This window comes from Lontra canadensis, unplaced genomic scaffold (assembly GCF_010015895.1).
Source record: "Lontra canadensis isolate GAN:19392208 unplaced genomic scaffold, GSC_riverotter_1.0 scaffold207, whole genome shotgun sequence".
Lineage (NCBI taxonomy): Eukaryota > Metazoa > Chordata > Mammalia > Carnivora > Mustelidae > Lontra > Lontra canadensis.
This window is the reverse complement of record NW_022631201.1, coordinates 414,665-430,497: the sequence shown is the minus strand read 5'-3', so window position 1 is coordinate 430,497 and position 15,833 is coordinate 414,665. Positions and strand designations below refer to the sequence as shown.

The window sequence follows — 15,833 nt, the reverse complement described above, 5'->3', positions numbered from 1 at the left end:
CTTGCATTTTCATTTGCTACATGTATTTTTAAAATTCTTCTTTTATTTCCTGATTGAGCCATTAATTCCTTAGTAAGATACTCTTTAACCTCCATGTTTGTGGTCCTTCCAATTTTTTTTTCCTGTGATTGTCTTTAAGTTTTAATATTGTGGTCTGACCCAGTATATGATCTATTCTGGAGAATGTTCCATGCACTCAAGAAGGATATGTATTCTGCTGCATTAGGATGAAATGCTCTGAATATATCTGAAGTCCATCTGTTCTAGGTCGTCCTTCGAAGCCCTTATTTCTTTGTTGATCTTCTGCATAGATAATCTTTCCATTGCTGTGAGTGGAGTGTTAATGTCCCCTACTATTATTGTATTATTATTTCTTTTACTTTGTTGTTAATTGCTTTATATAGTTGGCTGCTCCCATGTTGGGGCGTATATATTTTTAATTGTACCTCTTGTTGGATAGACCATTTTATTATGGTATAGTCTCCTTCATCTCTTATTATAGTGTTTGGGTTAAAATATAGTTTTTCTGATATAAGGATGGATACTCCATCTTTCTTTTGATGTCCATTGCCAAGATAAATTGTACTCCATCCACTCACTTTCTTTTTTTTTTTTATGTTCAGTTAGCTGCTGTATAGTATATCATCAGTTTTTGATGTAGTGTTCAATGATTCATTAGTTACACCCAGTGCTCATCATAACATGTACACTCCTTAATACCCAACACCATCCCCTCATTTTCAATCTGGACATGCCTTTGGCTCTAAGATGAATCTTCTTTAGCAGCACATCAATGGTTCTTTTTTTTTTAAATCCATTCTAACATTGTGTGTCTTTTGATTTGAATGTTTACTCCATTTACATTCAGAGTAATTATTGAAAGATATAAATTTAATGTCACTGAATGCAATGGTTTTTCTCCCCCTCTGTTTTCATTTCATTTTATTTTTCCTTACCTCTTAAGTCCCTGTTCCTTAGATTGTCTCTTTCTTTCTGGTCTTCTTTTTACTTTGGGGCTCTTTCTCTACTCAGTGAATCCCCTTCTTGCAGTGCTGGTTTAGTGTTCACAAATTCCTTTAATTTTTTGTGTCTTGGAAACTCTTTATCTCTCCTATTCTGAATGATAATCTTACTGGATAGGGGTGCCTGGGTGGCTCAGTCACTGGGTGTCTGCCTTTGGCTTGGCTCATAAACTGGGGTCCTGTGATAGAGCCCACATCAGGCTCCCTTCTCCATGGGGAGCCTGCTTCTCCCTCTCCCACTCCCCTTGCTTGTGGCCCCTCTCTCTCTCTCTGTCAAATAAATAAATAAATAAAATCTTAAAAATGAGATTACTAGATAAAGTATTCTTGGCTGCAGTTTTTCTGTATTTCTAATGCAGAATATAGCATGCCACCCCTTTCTGGCTTGTCAAGTTTCTGTTGAGAAATCTCTAGCTAGCCTTATAGATCTTCCCTTGTAAGTTAAGGAGTTCTTTTGTCTTGTTGCTTTTTAGAGTTTTTCTTTATCACTATATTTTACCAAGTTAATTACAATATGTCTTGGTGTTTTATTGACTTTGTTGATTTTGATGGGAGTTCTCTGCCTCTTCGACCTGGATGTTTATTTCCTTCCCCAAATTAGGTACGTTTTTAACTCTTATTTCTCAAAACTTCTACCCCCTTTCTTTTCTTCTGGAACTCCTATAATATGAATGCTATAATGTTTGATGGTGTCACTATGTTCCCTCTGTATTCTCATGTAACATAATTCTTCTTTGTCTCTTTTGTCCATATTCATTATTTTCGGTTATTTTGTTTTCTGTATCACTAATTATTCCTCAGCTTTTCCAGCCTGGTATTTATTGCATCAGTCTTATGTCCAGTCTCAGTTACTGCATTCTTCATTTCTGTTTTCTAAATCTTTTTTCTCTGAAGGAAGTTCCTCTCTGAAATCTTCCATTCTTTTCTCTAGCTCAGTGAATATCCTTATGATTAGTGCTTTAAATTTCCCATCAGGCTTTTTTTTTCTTTTTTAAACATCTGTTTCACTTTGATCTCTGGCCACAGCCTTCTCTTGTTCTTTCATTTGGGATAAATTCCTACATCTTGGCATTTTGTCTAATTCTCTGCCTTCTTCTCTGTGTTAGAAATGCTAGTTATGTGTCCTGCTCTTGAAAATAATGGCTTTTTGAAGAACAGATCATCATGTAGTGTTCAGGGCCTGGTGCTTCAGGGAGTGTCTCTGGTATGTGCTTAGTGTCCTTTGCTGTTGTGTTTTGGCTGCACTATCCTTCAGGGCAGTCATTTGCAATGGCTCTCCTTGCCTGCAGGGGGCAGTGTTTGGTCCTTGGCCTGAGTATGGCTAGTTTTAACTAGGTGTGTTCTGGCCTCCTGGTTAAATGAAACCTGATACTACTTCCGTGAGAATTGAGGCCTTGCAGAACTCTCTGACTGGGAGACATGGTGTGGGGAAGGGTTTGTGTTGGTCTTCTGGGGTAGTGGCCTTCCACACTGGGACTTGGGCAAAATTGACTGAAGATGGCTATTCTGCCAGAGCACAGGGGTGTGGGACTTGGTATAAGCAAATCAGGCAGCCAGTGAGCTCCTTCTAGCAGGTGGCTCCCTGCTTATGCTGAGGATCGGGGAGGAAAATGTTGCCAGCCATCTCCTTTGTGTCCTGAGAGGTCTCTCCATGAATGCTGCCTCTCAGAGAAGAGCCAATAATCTCCTTCCTGTGTGCCCCAGATATTCTTCAGAGAGTTCTTTTCATGCTGTTTGCCTCTGTTTTTTATTTGTTTGTTTGTTTCCTTTTGTCTGTCTTCTCTCCAGGAACAGTGCAGTGCTCTTCTTCCTCTATCCCATCCAAGTCTACTGACTTTTTAAGCTGCAGGCTTTAGATATGTGGTGTGGGCAAGGGTTTCTGCTGGTCTTCTGGGGAAGGGATCTGCTGCACTGGGACTAAAGCAAGTTTGAGAGCACAGGGGTATGTGATTTGATGTAAGCAAGTTAGGCAGACACAGTCAGTGCTGTGCTGATTTTGGTAGGTGGCTCTATGTTTATGCTGAGAGTCAGAACAGGGAAATGATGCCAGCCAGCTCCTTTGTTCCTGGAGAGGTGTCTCAGTGAATGCTGCCTCTTGGGAACCTCTAAGAAGAACAAATAATCTCCCCACTGTGTGCCCCAAGTGTTCGTCAAATCACTGTTTCCAAACCTTCTGCCCTAGGTTTTTTGCCTGCCTTCTGTCCAGGAGTAGGGTAGTGCTCTCTGGGCTCTATCCTAACCAAGACCAGTGACCTTTAAAACTTCAGGATTTATGTCCCAGTGGTTACAAGAACTTGCCAAATTCAGCCCCTTTTGTTTTCCAAGCCAGTGGCTTTGGGGAAAATTTCTCCCTCTGCATTCCCGTGTGTGTTCCACTATCTCTCACCCTTCTCTGCAACCACTGCTACCTCCTCTGCAGGGTACCTGCAGTATGGTTTTTCTCTAAACCATGCTTCCACAGTTCCCACCTTCTTTGATGTGGCTTCTTCTCTCCCTAGTTGTGGAGTTTGTTTTGTCAGTCTTCAGGTCAATGTCTGGGTATTTAGGGAGATTTGAAAATTATCTAGTGTACATAGGACAAGGAGAGCCGATAGTCCTCCTACTCTGCTGCCATCTTCCTTCTCTTTTCTTCACAGTCTTTTAAAAAAATTGTTTAAATTTAAGTTAATTTAATTAACATATAGTATATTATTAATTTCAGAGGTAGAACTCAGTGATTCATCAGTTGCATATAACACCTGGTGCTCATTGCATCAAGTGCCCTACTTAATGCCCATCACCTAGTTACCACATCCCCCAACCACTTCCCTTCCAGCAACCCTCAGTTTGTTTTCTATAGTTAAGAGTCTCTTATGATTTGTATCCCTCTGTTTTCATCTTATTTTCCTTCCCTTTTTCTATGTTCATTTGTTGTATTTCTCAAATTCCACAGATAAGTTTAATCATATGGTATCTGTCTTTCTCTGACTGACTTATTTTCCTTAGCATAATACCATCCAGTTCCATCCACATTGTTACAAAGGGCAGGATTTCATTCTTTTTGGTGGCTGAGTAATATTCCATTGTACATATCTACCACATCTACTTTGCCAATCATCTGTGTATAGATTTCTGAACTCTTCATATTTTGGCTATTGTAGACATTGCTGCTATGAACATTGGAGTGCATGTGTCCCTTGGAATTACTATGTTTATATCCTTTGGGTAAATATCTAGTAGTGCAATTGCTGGGTTGTAGGGTAGCTCTATTTTCAACTTTTTGAGGAACCTCCGTACTCTTTTCCAGAGTGGCTATACCAGCTTGCATTGTCACCAACAGTATAAGAGGGTTCCCCTTTTGCTGCATCCTCACAAATATCTGTTGTTTCTTGAGTTGTTAATTTTAGCCATTCTGACTGGTGCTAAGTGGTATCTCATTGTGGTTTTGATTCATATTTTTTCATGTGTCTGTTGGCCATTTGTATGTCTTCTTTGGTGACCTGTCTGTACCTGTCTTCTGCCCATTTCTTGACTGGATTTTTAGGGGGGTGGTTTGTGTGTCAAGTCTGACAAGTTCTTTATAGATTTTGGATGGTAGCCCTATATCTGAATAGATATTTGCAAGTATCTTCTGTCATTTGTTAGGTTGCCTTTTGGTTTTGTTGACTGTTTTCTTTGCTGTACAGAAGCTTTTTATCTTGATGAAGTCCCAATAATTCATTTTTGCTTTTGTTTCCCTTTCCTTTAAAGACATGTCTAGCAAAAATTTGTTGCATCCAAGGTTAATGTGGTTGTTCTCCTCTAGGATTTTGATGGATTTCTGTCTCACATTTAGGTCTTACATCCATTTTGAGTTTATTTTTGTTTATGTTATAAGGAAGTGGTCGAGTTTCATTCTTCTGCATGTGGTTGTTGAATTTTCCCAAAACCTTTTGTTGAAGAGACCTAGACAGTCTTTCTAATCATCATATCTAATAGCTGTATCAATCTAAATGCACCAAAATATATTTATATGTAGCATTAGCTTTTACGAAAAAGAGTTTTAAGAAAAATAGTTGACACAACACTCTAGAGTCCCCCCATCTTATGGGTAGTCACATTTCTCCTTATATATAGTTAATATTCTCTTGCTACAACATATATAATCTAACAGAAAGAAAATGATGTTCTTGATAATGGCAATAAATAGTATATTTAGGGAATTAGGAAACTGCTTTGACATCTCTATCGTTCTTTCTGTAACAGAACTCACTTTTTTCCTTCTTTTTCTTTCTGTTATATTCCCTAGTGGTGTATAGCTCTAGCATCCTTGCTATACCTTGGGGATGTGATGCTAATTTGTTATTTCCCTGAGACCTTTCAAATAGGAGCAGTGAGCAGAACTATTAGGTATTTCCTGAACGGGCTTCTCAGGGGATGAATGAGCTGTCCAAGCTGGTTTCTTATGTCTTCCAGTATGGTTACTTACCAATACCTACTATTTATGCAGAAATGACATGCTGATGTGATATTGTTACCATTTTTTTCCAGCTGTGCTCACAGGCCTATCTTAGGGAGGAACACTGGGAAAGGGATGAGGAAATCTGTGCTCCTTCACCTAAGGTCAAAATGGAAAAGTTCCTGCCAGATGATATGCTCACTGCTTTCCTTTCTCCACTATGGCTAATACACTTCCAAAGGTGATAGGGTGAGAGAAGAGAGATGGGAGGGAGGAGACAGAAGCAAGCAAACTCTGGGAGTTGCATTCTGGCAGGTAGTTTATTTTTCTGTCCCTTAGTCAAGGGATGATTACTAGGGAGGCAGAATTTCGGGAATTACTTCAGTGAAAGAAGTAGCACTTAGGGTATTCTGGAAATAGAGGATATATTTCTCCTGGTCAGGAATTACATATGAATAAATACAGGACATCTTGAGCATGTCAACCAAAGAGAAACCAGCCATTAGTTAAACATCAACACAGGCACAGACTATTAATTTGCAAGTTGTTGAAAGACACTTAGTATTTAATGGCTGAATTGGAAGGTGGGAAGTGATCATGGAAGTGAGATTTTGCTTGGTGTTGGTAAAGGGCATTGAAGTCAGGAATGAGAATTTTCCTGGGGTATGCCTAGATGATGGTTACATTGGAAGCTGTATAAAGAGGAAACAAAGTGGAGGTGTAGACAGTTGTTAATCACTATAATGTTCCTCATTTGGGCCCTGATTACAAAAATCACATTTAACTTTTAGATGAAAGTAAATGACCATAATTTAGTCTCACCAAGAATATTTTCATGCACTAATAATATCTAATGAACACAGTGGCCATCAGCAGTCTACACCAGTTGGTTCAGAATGGAAGGTGTTTTTTTTTTTTATTCTTTCTTTCTTTCTTTTTTGACCCTGACTTACAGTGTGCCCCAAGTCTGGTTATATTATCTTAGTACTCTCTTATCAGATCAAAAATCTCTTTTATTGAATTTACCCTTTTATCAATGGCTAGCTGTATTAATTCATATGTTTATTCATGAATGTGTCCTGAGTACTCACTCTGTTAATCACCATGCCCAGGCACTTGTGGACTTACTGGCCAAGCTCATCCAAATGATCTTTGCTGGTCAGCTATCTCTAAGGAATGGTTTGTATTTGTTATTTCAAAGTTTTCCTGACTCAGCTTCTGTTTCCAAATTTTTGTCAATGTTATTAATATAATTTAGATTGGTCCTATAAGAAATGGGAAATTTTGAGATGTTAATGGATCTAGCTAAATCTAATAACTCCTAAAATGAGTAAAAATATTTGTGTTTGATCAGCTTCTGAGAAAGGGCCCTATGACTTTTCGGGTCCTTGTCATAGAGAATGGTGGGGAAAGCTCTATACTCTGGATTCTGCACTCTGAAAAACTTTGCTTGTGATCAAGCTTTCCTAATAATTCACTGGTAGAGGGACTTCCTTCTTTCAACCTCAATTTCCTCATGTGAAAAATGGAAATGATTATTCTGTGTCAATTTCATAAAGTAGGAATTGAACTGTCTTAGTGCTTAATAATTGGTAAAGTTCCTGGAGTCAGGAACATCCTCATCCTGGACTTCTCCTTTGTTTGCAGGGCTACTTGAAGCAATGCCGGAAGAGAAGGGACATGTTCAGTGATGAGCAACTGAAAGTAATCTTTGGGAACATTGAAGACATCTACAGGTTTCAGATGGGCTTCGTGAGAGACCTGGAGAAACAGTACAACAATGACGACCCCCACCTCAGTGAGATAGGACCCTGCTTCCTGGAGCACGTAAGCATCTTCCCCTTGGAAAGGGTTTTGAGAGGGGACAGGAAGAAATGAAAGGAGTGTCTGAACTGTATGGTCATGCTCAGCTTCTTTTTCCTGTGGTGGGGGATAGACTCCTACAACCCTGATGTAACCTTCTTGCCAGGGTGTGAGGACTTAGGAAGGGTACTGTTATTTGGTCTAGGACTTTTTCTTAACCATTCCCTTCCCTTTTTCCTCTCCTTCAAGAAACCTACCAGTAGAATTTTCTTCACTTTCTTTTTTCTGTACCTGTTGGGATGAGTTTCTATGGAACTTATTGTTTTGGAAACTACATGGAAAATCCAGGGATCTGAGAAGTATGAAAGTAGCATGAAAGTAGACACCTTTAAGGCATTTAGAGGAGATCAATAAGGTAGAGGAAGTAATAAATGTAGGAAAAGGGGTCATGTGACTTAGAGGAAGGAGGACTAGGAAACAGGAGAGCAAGGATTTGAGTCCTGTGTCTGTAATGACTGTCTAGGTAATTTTGGGTAAGTCCCTTACCTTCTTTGGGTTTCCTCATCTGGAACATAAGAAGCATTCATTGTACACTTCTGTGCTTCTCTAATTTTTGGGGGGGGGTTTCATTCACAGGGAACTTAGTTGTTCTTCCAACTCTTCTCCTTTGCATAAAATGTTCATTTTTAAAGAGGTATTATGTGCACACAATACAAAATTCAAATGACACAGAAAAGTGTGCAACTAGGAGTAAATCTTTTTACAAATTCCCCATATGTTTGTTGGGGGACTATTCCATAAGACTGCTCTTATGTTCAGTGATTTCTTAGAAAGATTCACAGGAATCAGTATATAGTCATACTTGTGGTTATGATTTATTATAGCTAAAGGATGCAAAGAAAAATCAGCAGAAATAAAAGGCACATGGCACAAAATCTGGAGAAATCTAGGGACAAGCTTCCAAGATACCTCTCCCAGTGGAGTGACATAAGATACACTCAATTCCCCTTGCAATGAGTTGTTACAACACATGTGAAATGTTTTCTATCAGGGAACTCATTAGGGAATCAGTACCCAAGATTTTTGTGGGGGACTGGTCATGTGAGCATGCTCTGCCTAGAATGTACCAAAGTTCCAGATTCTCCGATGAGAAGCAGGTGTTCAGCATAAGGCACATTGTGTATATAAACTGTGAAAGCATAGTGAGTCACTCATGTCAGGGAATGATGAGACCCCTCTTGAGATCCACGTTCCAAGATACCAGCCAAGAGCCAATCTTCCAAGGAGGCCTTTCTAAGAATCGTAGTCTCAGGCCTGATAAGTTAACTTTTTCTGCACAGTATTTAAAATGGTTCAGTCATATCAGAAAGCTCCAGGGCAGTATTTATATATATATGACATAGTGTTGACATAGTATATGACAAAATATGTATGACATAGTGTTTCCATATATATCCCAGGGAAATTCTTACAGAGGCTCATGAGGGAGCATTTGCAAGGCTGTTAATTGTATGGTGGTGTTGTGTGTGGTTGAGTGCAATTAGAAGCAATTTTAGGTATTGACCACCAGAAGATGAATAAAAAACATATAGGGGATGTTTACTGTGGAGTATTATGTTGCAAAGAACAATAGACTAGATGTATGTAGTTGAGTAAATAACAGACTAGATGTAAGTAACTTATAGCAATATATAAAGATATCATAATCACAGTGTTGATTGGGAAATAGAATATAGAATAGTAGTTCTTTGTTGGAGCCTGCCCTGTGCATTGTGGTGTTTTTAACAGCATTCTTGTTCTCTACCCACTGAATGCCAGTAGTACCCCAGCACCACTGAGTTGTAACAACGAAAATGTCTCCAGACATTGTCAAATGTCCCCTGGAGGACAAAAAGAACCACTGATCTGTTGAAATGATCACAGTGTTTCTACCCTTTAATCTATTAAAGCAGTGAATTTGGATTGAATGATTTTTATATGTTAAATTATTGTATTGCTAGAATGAAGCCTACCTGATCATGGTATATTATCATTACTTTTACATGTTAGTTTGCCTTTTTTAAAAAAAATATTAGATTGTTTACCTTCTTATTCACTTCTACAATGTCATTTTTATCAGCTTTGTTTAGATGTCATTTACATACAGTAAGATTCACCAATTTTAGTGTATAATTTGATGAATTTTAACAAATATATATAGTTGTATAACTACCATATAATCAAGATACAGAACATTTCTACCACTTCATTAAGTTTTCTTATTCTCCCTTTGTAGCCATTCCCTGTTCCCACTCCTGGCTAAACAGTGATCTGCATTCAGTCACCATAATTTTACTTTTTCTACAGTGTCATATAAATGGAATGATACAGTAGTAGTCTTTGTGTTTAGAATCTTTTACATACCAGAATGCCTTTGATATCATTCTGTTGTTGTATGTACCAGTAGTTGGTTCTTTTTTATTAATAACATTCTGTTGTATGAATATACCACCCATTCATTCACTAGTGCATTCCAGGATATCTGGGTTGTTTGTTAGGTTCCTTCCATCTGTTGGATTACTAGGTTTCATGTTAGGTGTCTTTTTGTTTTTTGTTTTTTAGCCATTCTAATAGGTATATAATAACATTTCCTTGTGATTTTAATCTGCATTTACCTAATTGCAAATTATGTAAAGCATTTTTTCATGTATTTATTTGCCATCTGTATAAAATCTTTGGTGAAATGTCTGTTCATGTCTTTTCCACACTTCTAAGCAGGTTGTTTTCTTATTCAGCTTTGAGAGATTTTTAATTTATTGTTCATAAGTAGTTGGTCAGATATATGAATTGGAAAGATTTTCTCCCAGTTTGTGGCTTAGCCTTTCATTTTCTTAACAGTGTCTTTGAAAAGCACAAACTTTCAATTTTGTTGAAATTCAGTTTATCACTGTTTTCTTTAATGATTCATATCTTTTTGGGTCTTATTTAGGAAAACTTTGCCTAACCCAGGGTCACAAAATTTTCTCTTGTTTTCTTATAAAAGTTATGTTGTTTTGTTTATTATATGTAGGTCTCTGATCTTTTATCAGGTAATTTTTATATATGTTGCAAAATAAGGGTCACAGTTAATTTGTTTCCACGTGGATATCTAGTTTTGTTCCAGCATGGCTTATTGAAAAAACTTAACTCCTACACTGAATTACTTGGGCACTTTGGTCAAAAATCAGTCATATATATAAGGGATTATTGTTAAAGACATTATTGTATTCCAGTGACCTGTGTGAATATTTATATCCAAATACCATATTGTTATTCCTTATTGCTATTTTTAATTGAGATATAATTGACATATAATGAATTAGTTTCAGGTGCACAACATAATGATTTGATATTTGTATATATTGCAAAATGATCACAAAATGTTCACAATAAGTCTAGCTAACATCTATCACCATACATAGGTTAAAAAAAAATCACACTATCTTGATTAATGTAGCTTCATAACAAGTCTTAAAAGCAGGTAGTATAAGTGTTTCAAATTTTTCTTCAAAACAATTTTGGCTATTATAGGTGATTTGTTTTTCTATATGAATTTATCTCATTACAGGGAATAATTTTTTTTTGAGCCTGATATGGGGCTTGAACACATGAACCTGAGATTAAGACTTCAGCTGAGATCAAGAGTCAGACTCAACCAACTAAGCCACCCAAGCACCCCTTTCTCTTCTCTTTATTGTAACTATATGACATGATGGATGTTATTATTATATAATCATTTTACAATATATATTCGACAATCATGCTATACACCTTAAATTTATACAGTGATGTATGTCCATTTTTTCTCAATAAAACTGGGAGGAAAATCAGCTTGCTTAAGTTCTACCAAAAAACAAACAAGCAAAAAAACACTGCCAACATTTTGATTAGGATAGAATTAAATTTGTGGATTTAATTTTGGGAAAATTTGTAGGCTTTTAGCTCTGTGAACAAGTACCTATCTCTCTATGTTTCTATAATTTCTTCTAGCATTGTTGCTAGTTATCATGGTATAAATCTTGACCTTATTTTTAAAAATTGATTTCTAGGTGGTTTTTTTTTTTTGGTTTGTTTTTTGTGGTTTTTATTTTGGTTTTGGTTTTGGTTTTGTTGTTGTTGCTACTGTAAAGAGTATTTTTATTTTAATTTCCTACAGTTTGTTGCTATGATAAATAATTGATAAACACAAGGTAAATATAATTGATTTTTGTGTATTGATGTTGGATCCTGACATATTACTGAATTTAATAATTGGTTATAGTATTTTTTGTAGATTCTTTAAGATTTTATACACCTATAATCACATATCATTTCTGAACAAAGACAGTTTATTTCTTCATTTTATTTATTTTTCAATTTTTTTTTACAAATAGTTTATACACAATGCTACACTAGTTTTTATTTCCTTATATCCAATCTATATGCCTTCTCTTTCTTTTTCTTGTCTTATTGCACTGGTGAAATAGTAAAAGTAGACATCTGTACTTGATCTTAGGGGCAAGCATTCAGTATTTTACCATTAAGAATGATACTAGCTTTAGTTTTTTTCATGGTTGACCTTTATCATATTGGAGGCTTCTCTTTCTAATCTTAGTGTATTGGTGGCTTTTTATCATATATGTGTTTTTTTAAATGTTTATATATCTACAAAAATGATCATATGATTTTTCATTTTGATATGTTAATGTAGCTTTAATATACTGTTTTGCTCTTTTTTAAAAATTAGGTTGTTCTGAAAAGGTGAAAGGCAAACAAATACTGCATAATGAGAATAGGCTTTAGAGAACTCAGTGACTCCATCAAGTGTAATAACATTTGCATTACAGGGATCCCAGAAGAAGAGGGTTTGGGGCAGAAAATATATTTGAAGAAATAATAGCTGGAAAATTCCAAAATCTGGGGAGGGAAAAAGAGATCTAGAATCAGGAAGTACAGAGATTTCCCCCCCAACAAAATAATTCAACCCAAGACACACAGTAATTAAATTGACAAAGAAAAATCCAAAGACTGTCAGAGGATTTTTCAGCAGAAATTTTGTATACCAGAAGGAAGTAGTCTAAATTTTCAAAGTGCTGAAAGAAAAAAAAAAATCTTCAGCCAAGAATACTTTATACAGCAAGGCTGTCATTCAGAATACAAGGAGAGATACAGTTTCCCAGGCAAACAAAAGTTAAGAGAATTCATGACCACTAAACCAGACCTACAAAAAATGTTCAGGGGCATTCTGTAAGTGGAAACCAAAAATCCTAAGTAAGAGTATGACAAACAGGGAATACAAAAGCAAAAAGTGATTAATTGTAGCTGTAAATTTCGGTCAAGACAAACTCAAAACAAAAGGATATACGATACCAAATATCTGGAATGTGTAGGGGAGAGGAGTAAAGAATGAGTTCAAAATTAAGCACCCACAGCTTAATATACACTGCTATATGCAGAAGATGTTACATATAATCTAAATGGTAACCACAAATCAAAAACCAGTAAAAGATATGCAAATAATACAGTAAGGAACCCAAGTATATCACTAAAGAAAAACAGTAACCATGGAAGAGAGAAGAAAGAAATAAGAGAAAAACTACAAAAATAACTATAAAACAGATAATGAAATGGCAATAAATACATATCAATAATTGCTTTGAATATAATGGACTAAATATTCCAATCAAAAGATAGGGTGACAGCATGAATTTAAAAAAAAAAAAAAGATCCAGCTATGTGCTGCCTACAAAATACTCATTTCTGACCTAAGGACACCTACACATTGGGTGTAGAGAAATATTTATTATGCAACTGGATTCAAAAGAAAACCAGATAGCAATACTTAAATCATACAAAATGGGCTTCAAAATAAAGTCTATAAAAAGAGAAAAAGAAAGATACTAAACAACGAATTCTAGAACATTGTAAAAAATTAAATTAAAAGAAAGAAAGATACTATACAGTAATAAACGGGACAATCCAACAAGAAGATATAAGAATTGTAAATATATATGCACCCAACATGGAGCATCCAAATATATAAAACAGTTAATAATTAACATAAAGGAACTAATTCATAGTAATATAATAATAGTAGGAGATATTAACACCCCACTTAGAGCGATCCACACAGAAAATCAACAAGAAAACAGTGGCTTTGAAGGACATATTGGAACAGATGAATTTAACAGATACAGTCACAACATTCCACCCTAAAGCAGCATAATACACATACTTTTCATGTGCACACGGACATTCTCCAGAATAGATCACACACCGGTTCACAAATCAGGACTCAACAAGTAGAGAAAGACTGAGATCATTTGATGCATCTTTTCAGACCATGACACTATGAAACTTGAAGTCAACCACAAGATAAGAATTGGAAAGACCAGAAATACATGGAGGTTAAAAAAATCCTACTAAAGAATGAATGGGTTAACCAGGAAATTAAAGAAGAGATTTAAAAAAAATACATGGAAACAAATGAAAGTGAAACAGAACCCTCAAAATCCTCTGGGATGCAGCAAAAGAAGTCATAAGAGGGAATTATATAGCAATACAGGCTTTCCTCAAGAAACAAGGAGAAGACAGTCCCTTCAATAAGTGCTGCTGGGGAAGAATGAAACTCGACCATTCTCTTACACCATACACAAGATAAACTCAAAATGGATGAAAGACCTTGACGTGAGGCAGGAATCCATGAAAGTCCTAGAAGAGAACATAGGCAGTAACCTCTTCAATAGTGGCCACAGCAGTTTCTTTCAAGACATATCTCCAACGGCAAGGCAAACAAAAGCAAAAATGAACTTTGGGGACTTCATCAAGATAAAAAAGCTTCTGCACAACAAAGGAAACAGTCAACAAAACAGAGGCAATCCGTGGAATGGGAGAAGATTTTTGGAAACGACAATATAGACAAAGGACTGATATCTAAGATCTATAAAGAACTTCTCAAACTCAACACCCAAAAAACAAATAATCCGGTCAAAAAATGGACAGAAGACAGGAACAGACAGTTCTCCAAAGAAGACATCCAAATGGCTAACAGACACATGAAAAATGCTCAACATCACTACCCATCACAGAAATAAAAATCAAAGCCACAATGAGAAACCACTTTACACCAGTTAGAATGGCAAAAATCGACAAGGCAAAAAATAACAAATGTACCCGAAGATGTGGAGAAAGGGGATCCCTTTTACACTGTTGGTGGGAATGAAAGTTGGTACAGCCACTCTGGAAAACAGTATGGAGTTTCCTTAAGATGTTAAAAATAGAGCTACCCTATGATCCAATAATTGCACTACAGATATTTACCCAAAAGATAAAGATGTAGTGAAAAGAAGAGGTACATACACCCCAATGTTCATAGTGGCAATGTCCACCATAGCCAAACTGTAAGAGCTGAGATACCCTTCAACAGATGAATGAGTAAAGAAGATGTGGTATATATATACAGTGGAATATTTCTCAGCCATCAGAAAAGATAATTACCCACCATTTTCATCAGCATAGATTGAACTAGAGGTATTATACTAAGTAAATAAGTCAATTAGAGAAAGACAATTATCATATGGTTTCACTCATATGTGGAACATAATGAATGACGTGGAGGATCATAGGAGAAAGGAGGGAAAACTGAAGGGAGAAATCAGAGAGGGAGATGAACCATGAGAGACTCTGGACTATGGGAAATAAAATGAGGGTTTCAGAGGGGAGGTATTAGCCAGGTGATGGGTATTAAGGAGGACACATGTTCTGATGAGCACTGGGTGTTACATGCAACTAATGAATCGTTGAACACTACATCAAAAACTAATGATGTAATATACAGTGGCTAACTGAACTTAATAAAAAAAAAGAAAAAAAATGAAGCAAGAAAAATCTCAAATACACAAACTACACCTAAAGAAGCTAGAAAAAGAACAATAGAAACCCAAAACCAGCAGAAGAAAGGAAAGAATAAAGATGAGAGCAGAGATAAATGATACAGAAACAACAAAAAATACAATAGGTCAATGAAAACAGAGCTGGTTCTTTGAAAAAAATTAATAAAATTAATAAACTCATAGCCAGACTTATCAAAAAGAAAAGACAAAGGACCCAAATAAATAAAATTACAAACGAAAGAAGAAAGATCACAACTAACACAACAGAAATACAAACAATTTTCAAGAGAATATATGAACAACTATATGCAACAAACTGGGCAATATGAAGGGATGGATAAATTCCTAGAAACATATGAACTGCCAAAACTAAAAAAAGGAACAAATATAAAACTTGAACAGACTGATAACCAACAAAGAAATTGAATCAGTAAACAAAAATCTCCCAATAAACAATGTCCAGGGCCAGATGGCTTCCCAGGAGAATTCTGCTAAACATTTATTTTTTTTAAGATTTTATATATTTATTTGTCAGGAAGAGAAAGTGAGAGAGCAAGCACAAGCAGGGAGAGCCTCAGGCAGTGGGAGAAACAGGCTCCCTGCTGAGCAAGGAACCCAATAAGGGACCTGATCCCAGGACCCTGGGATCATGACCTGTGCTGAAGGCAGACATTTGACTGACAGAGCTATCTAGGTGCTATC

The 15,833-nt window shown here is 36.2% G+C and overlaps 1 protein-coding gene across 7 annotated transcripts in view; it reads left to right on the top strand.

Annotated features, from left to right (window-relative positions):
- ARHGEF9 (Cdc42 guanine nucleotide exchange factor 9) overlaps positions 1-15,833 on the top strand; it is a 180,060-nt gene that overhangs the window by 102,611 nt on the left and 61,616 nt on the right. For all 7 annotated transcript variants that reach the window (XM_032848751.1, XM_032848746.1, XM_032848750.1 and 4 more), the window contains one exon: positions 7,087-7,266. In XM_032848751.1, the coding sequence (XP_032704642.1) occupies positions 7,087-7,266 (180 nt within the window). The remainder of the gene's footprint in view (positions 1-7,086; positions 7,267-15,833) is intronic.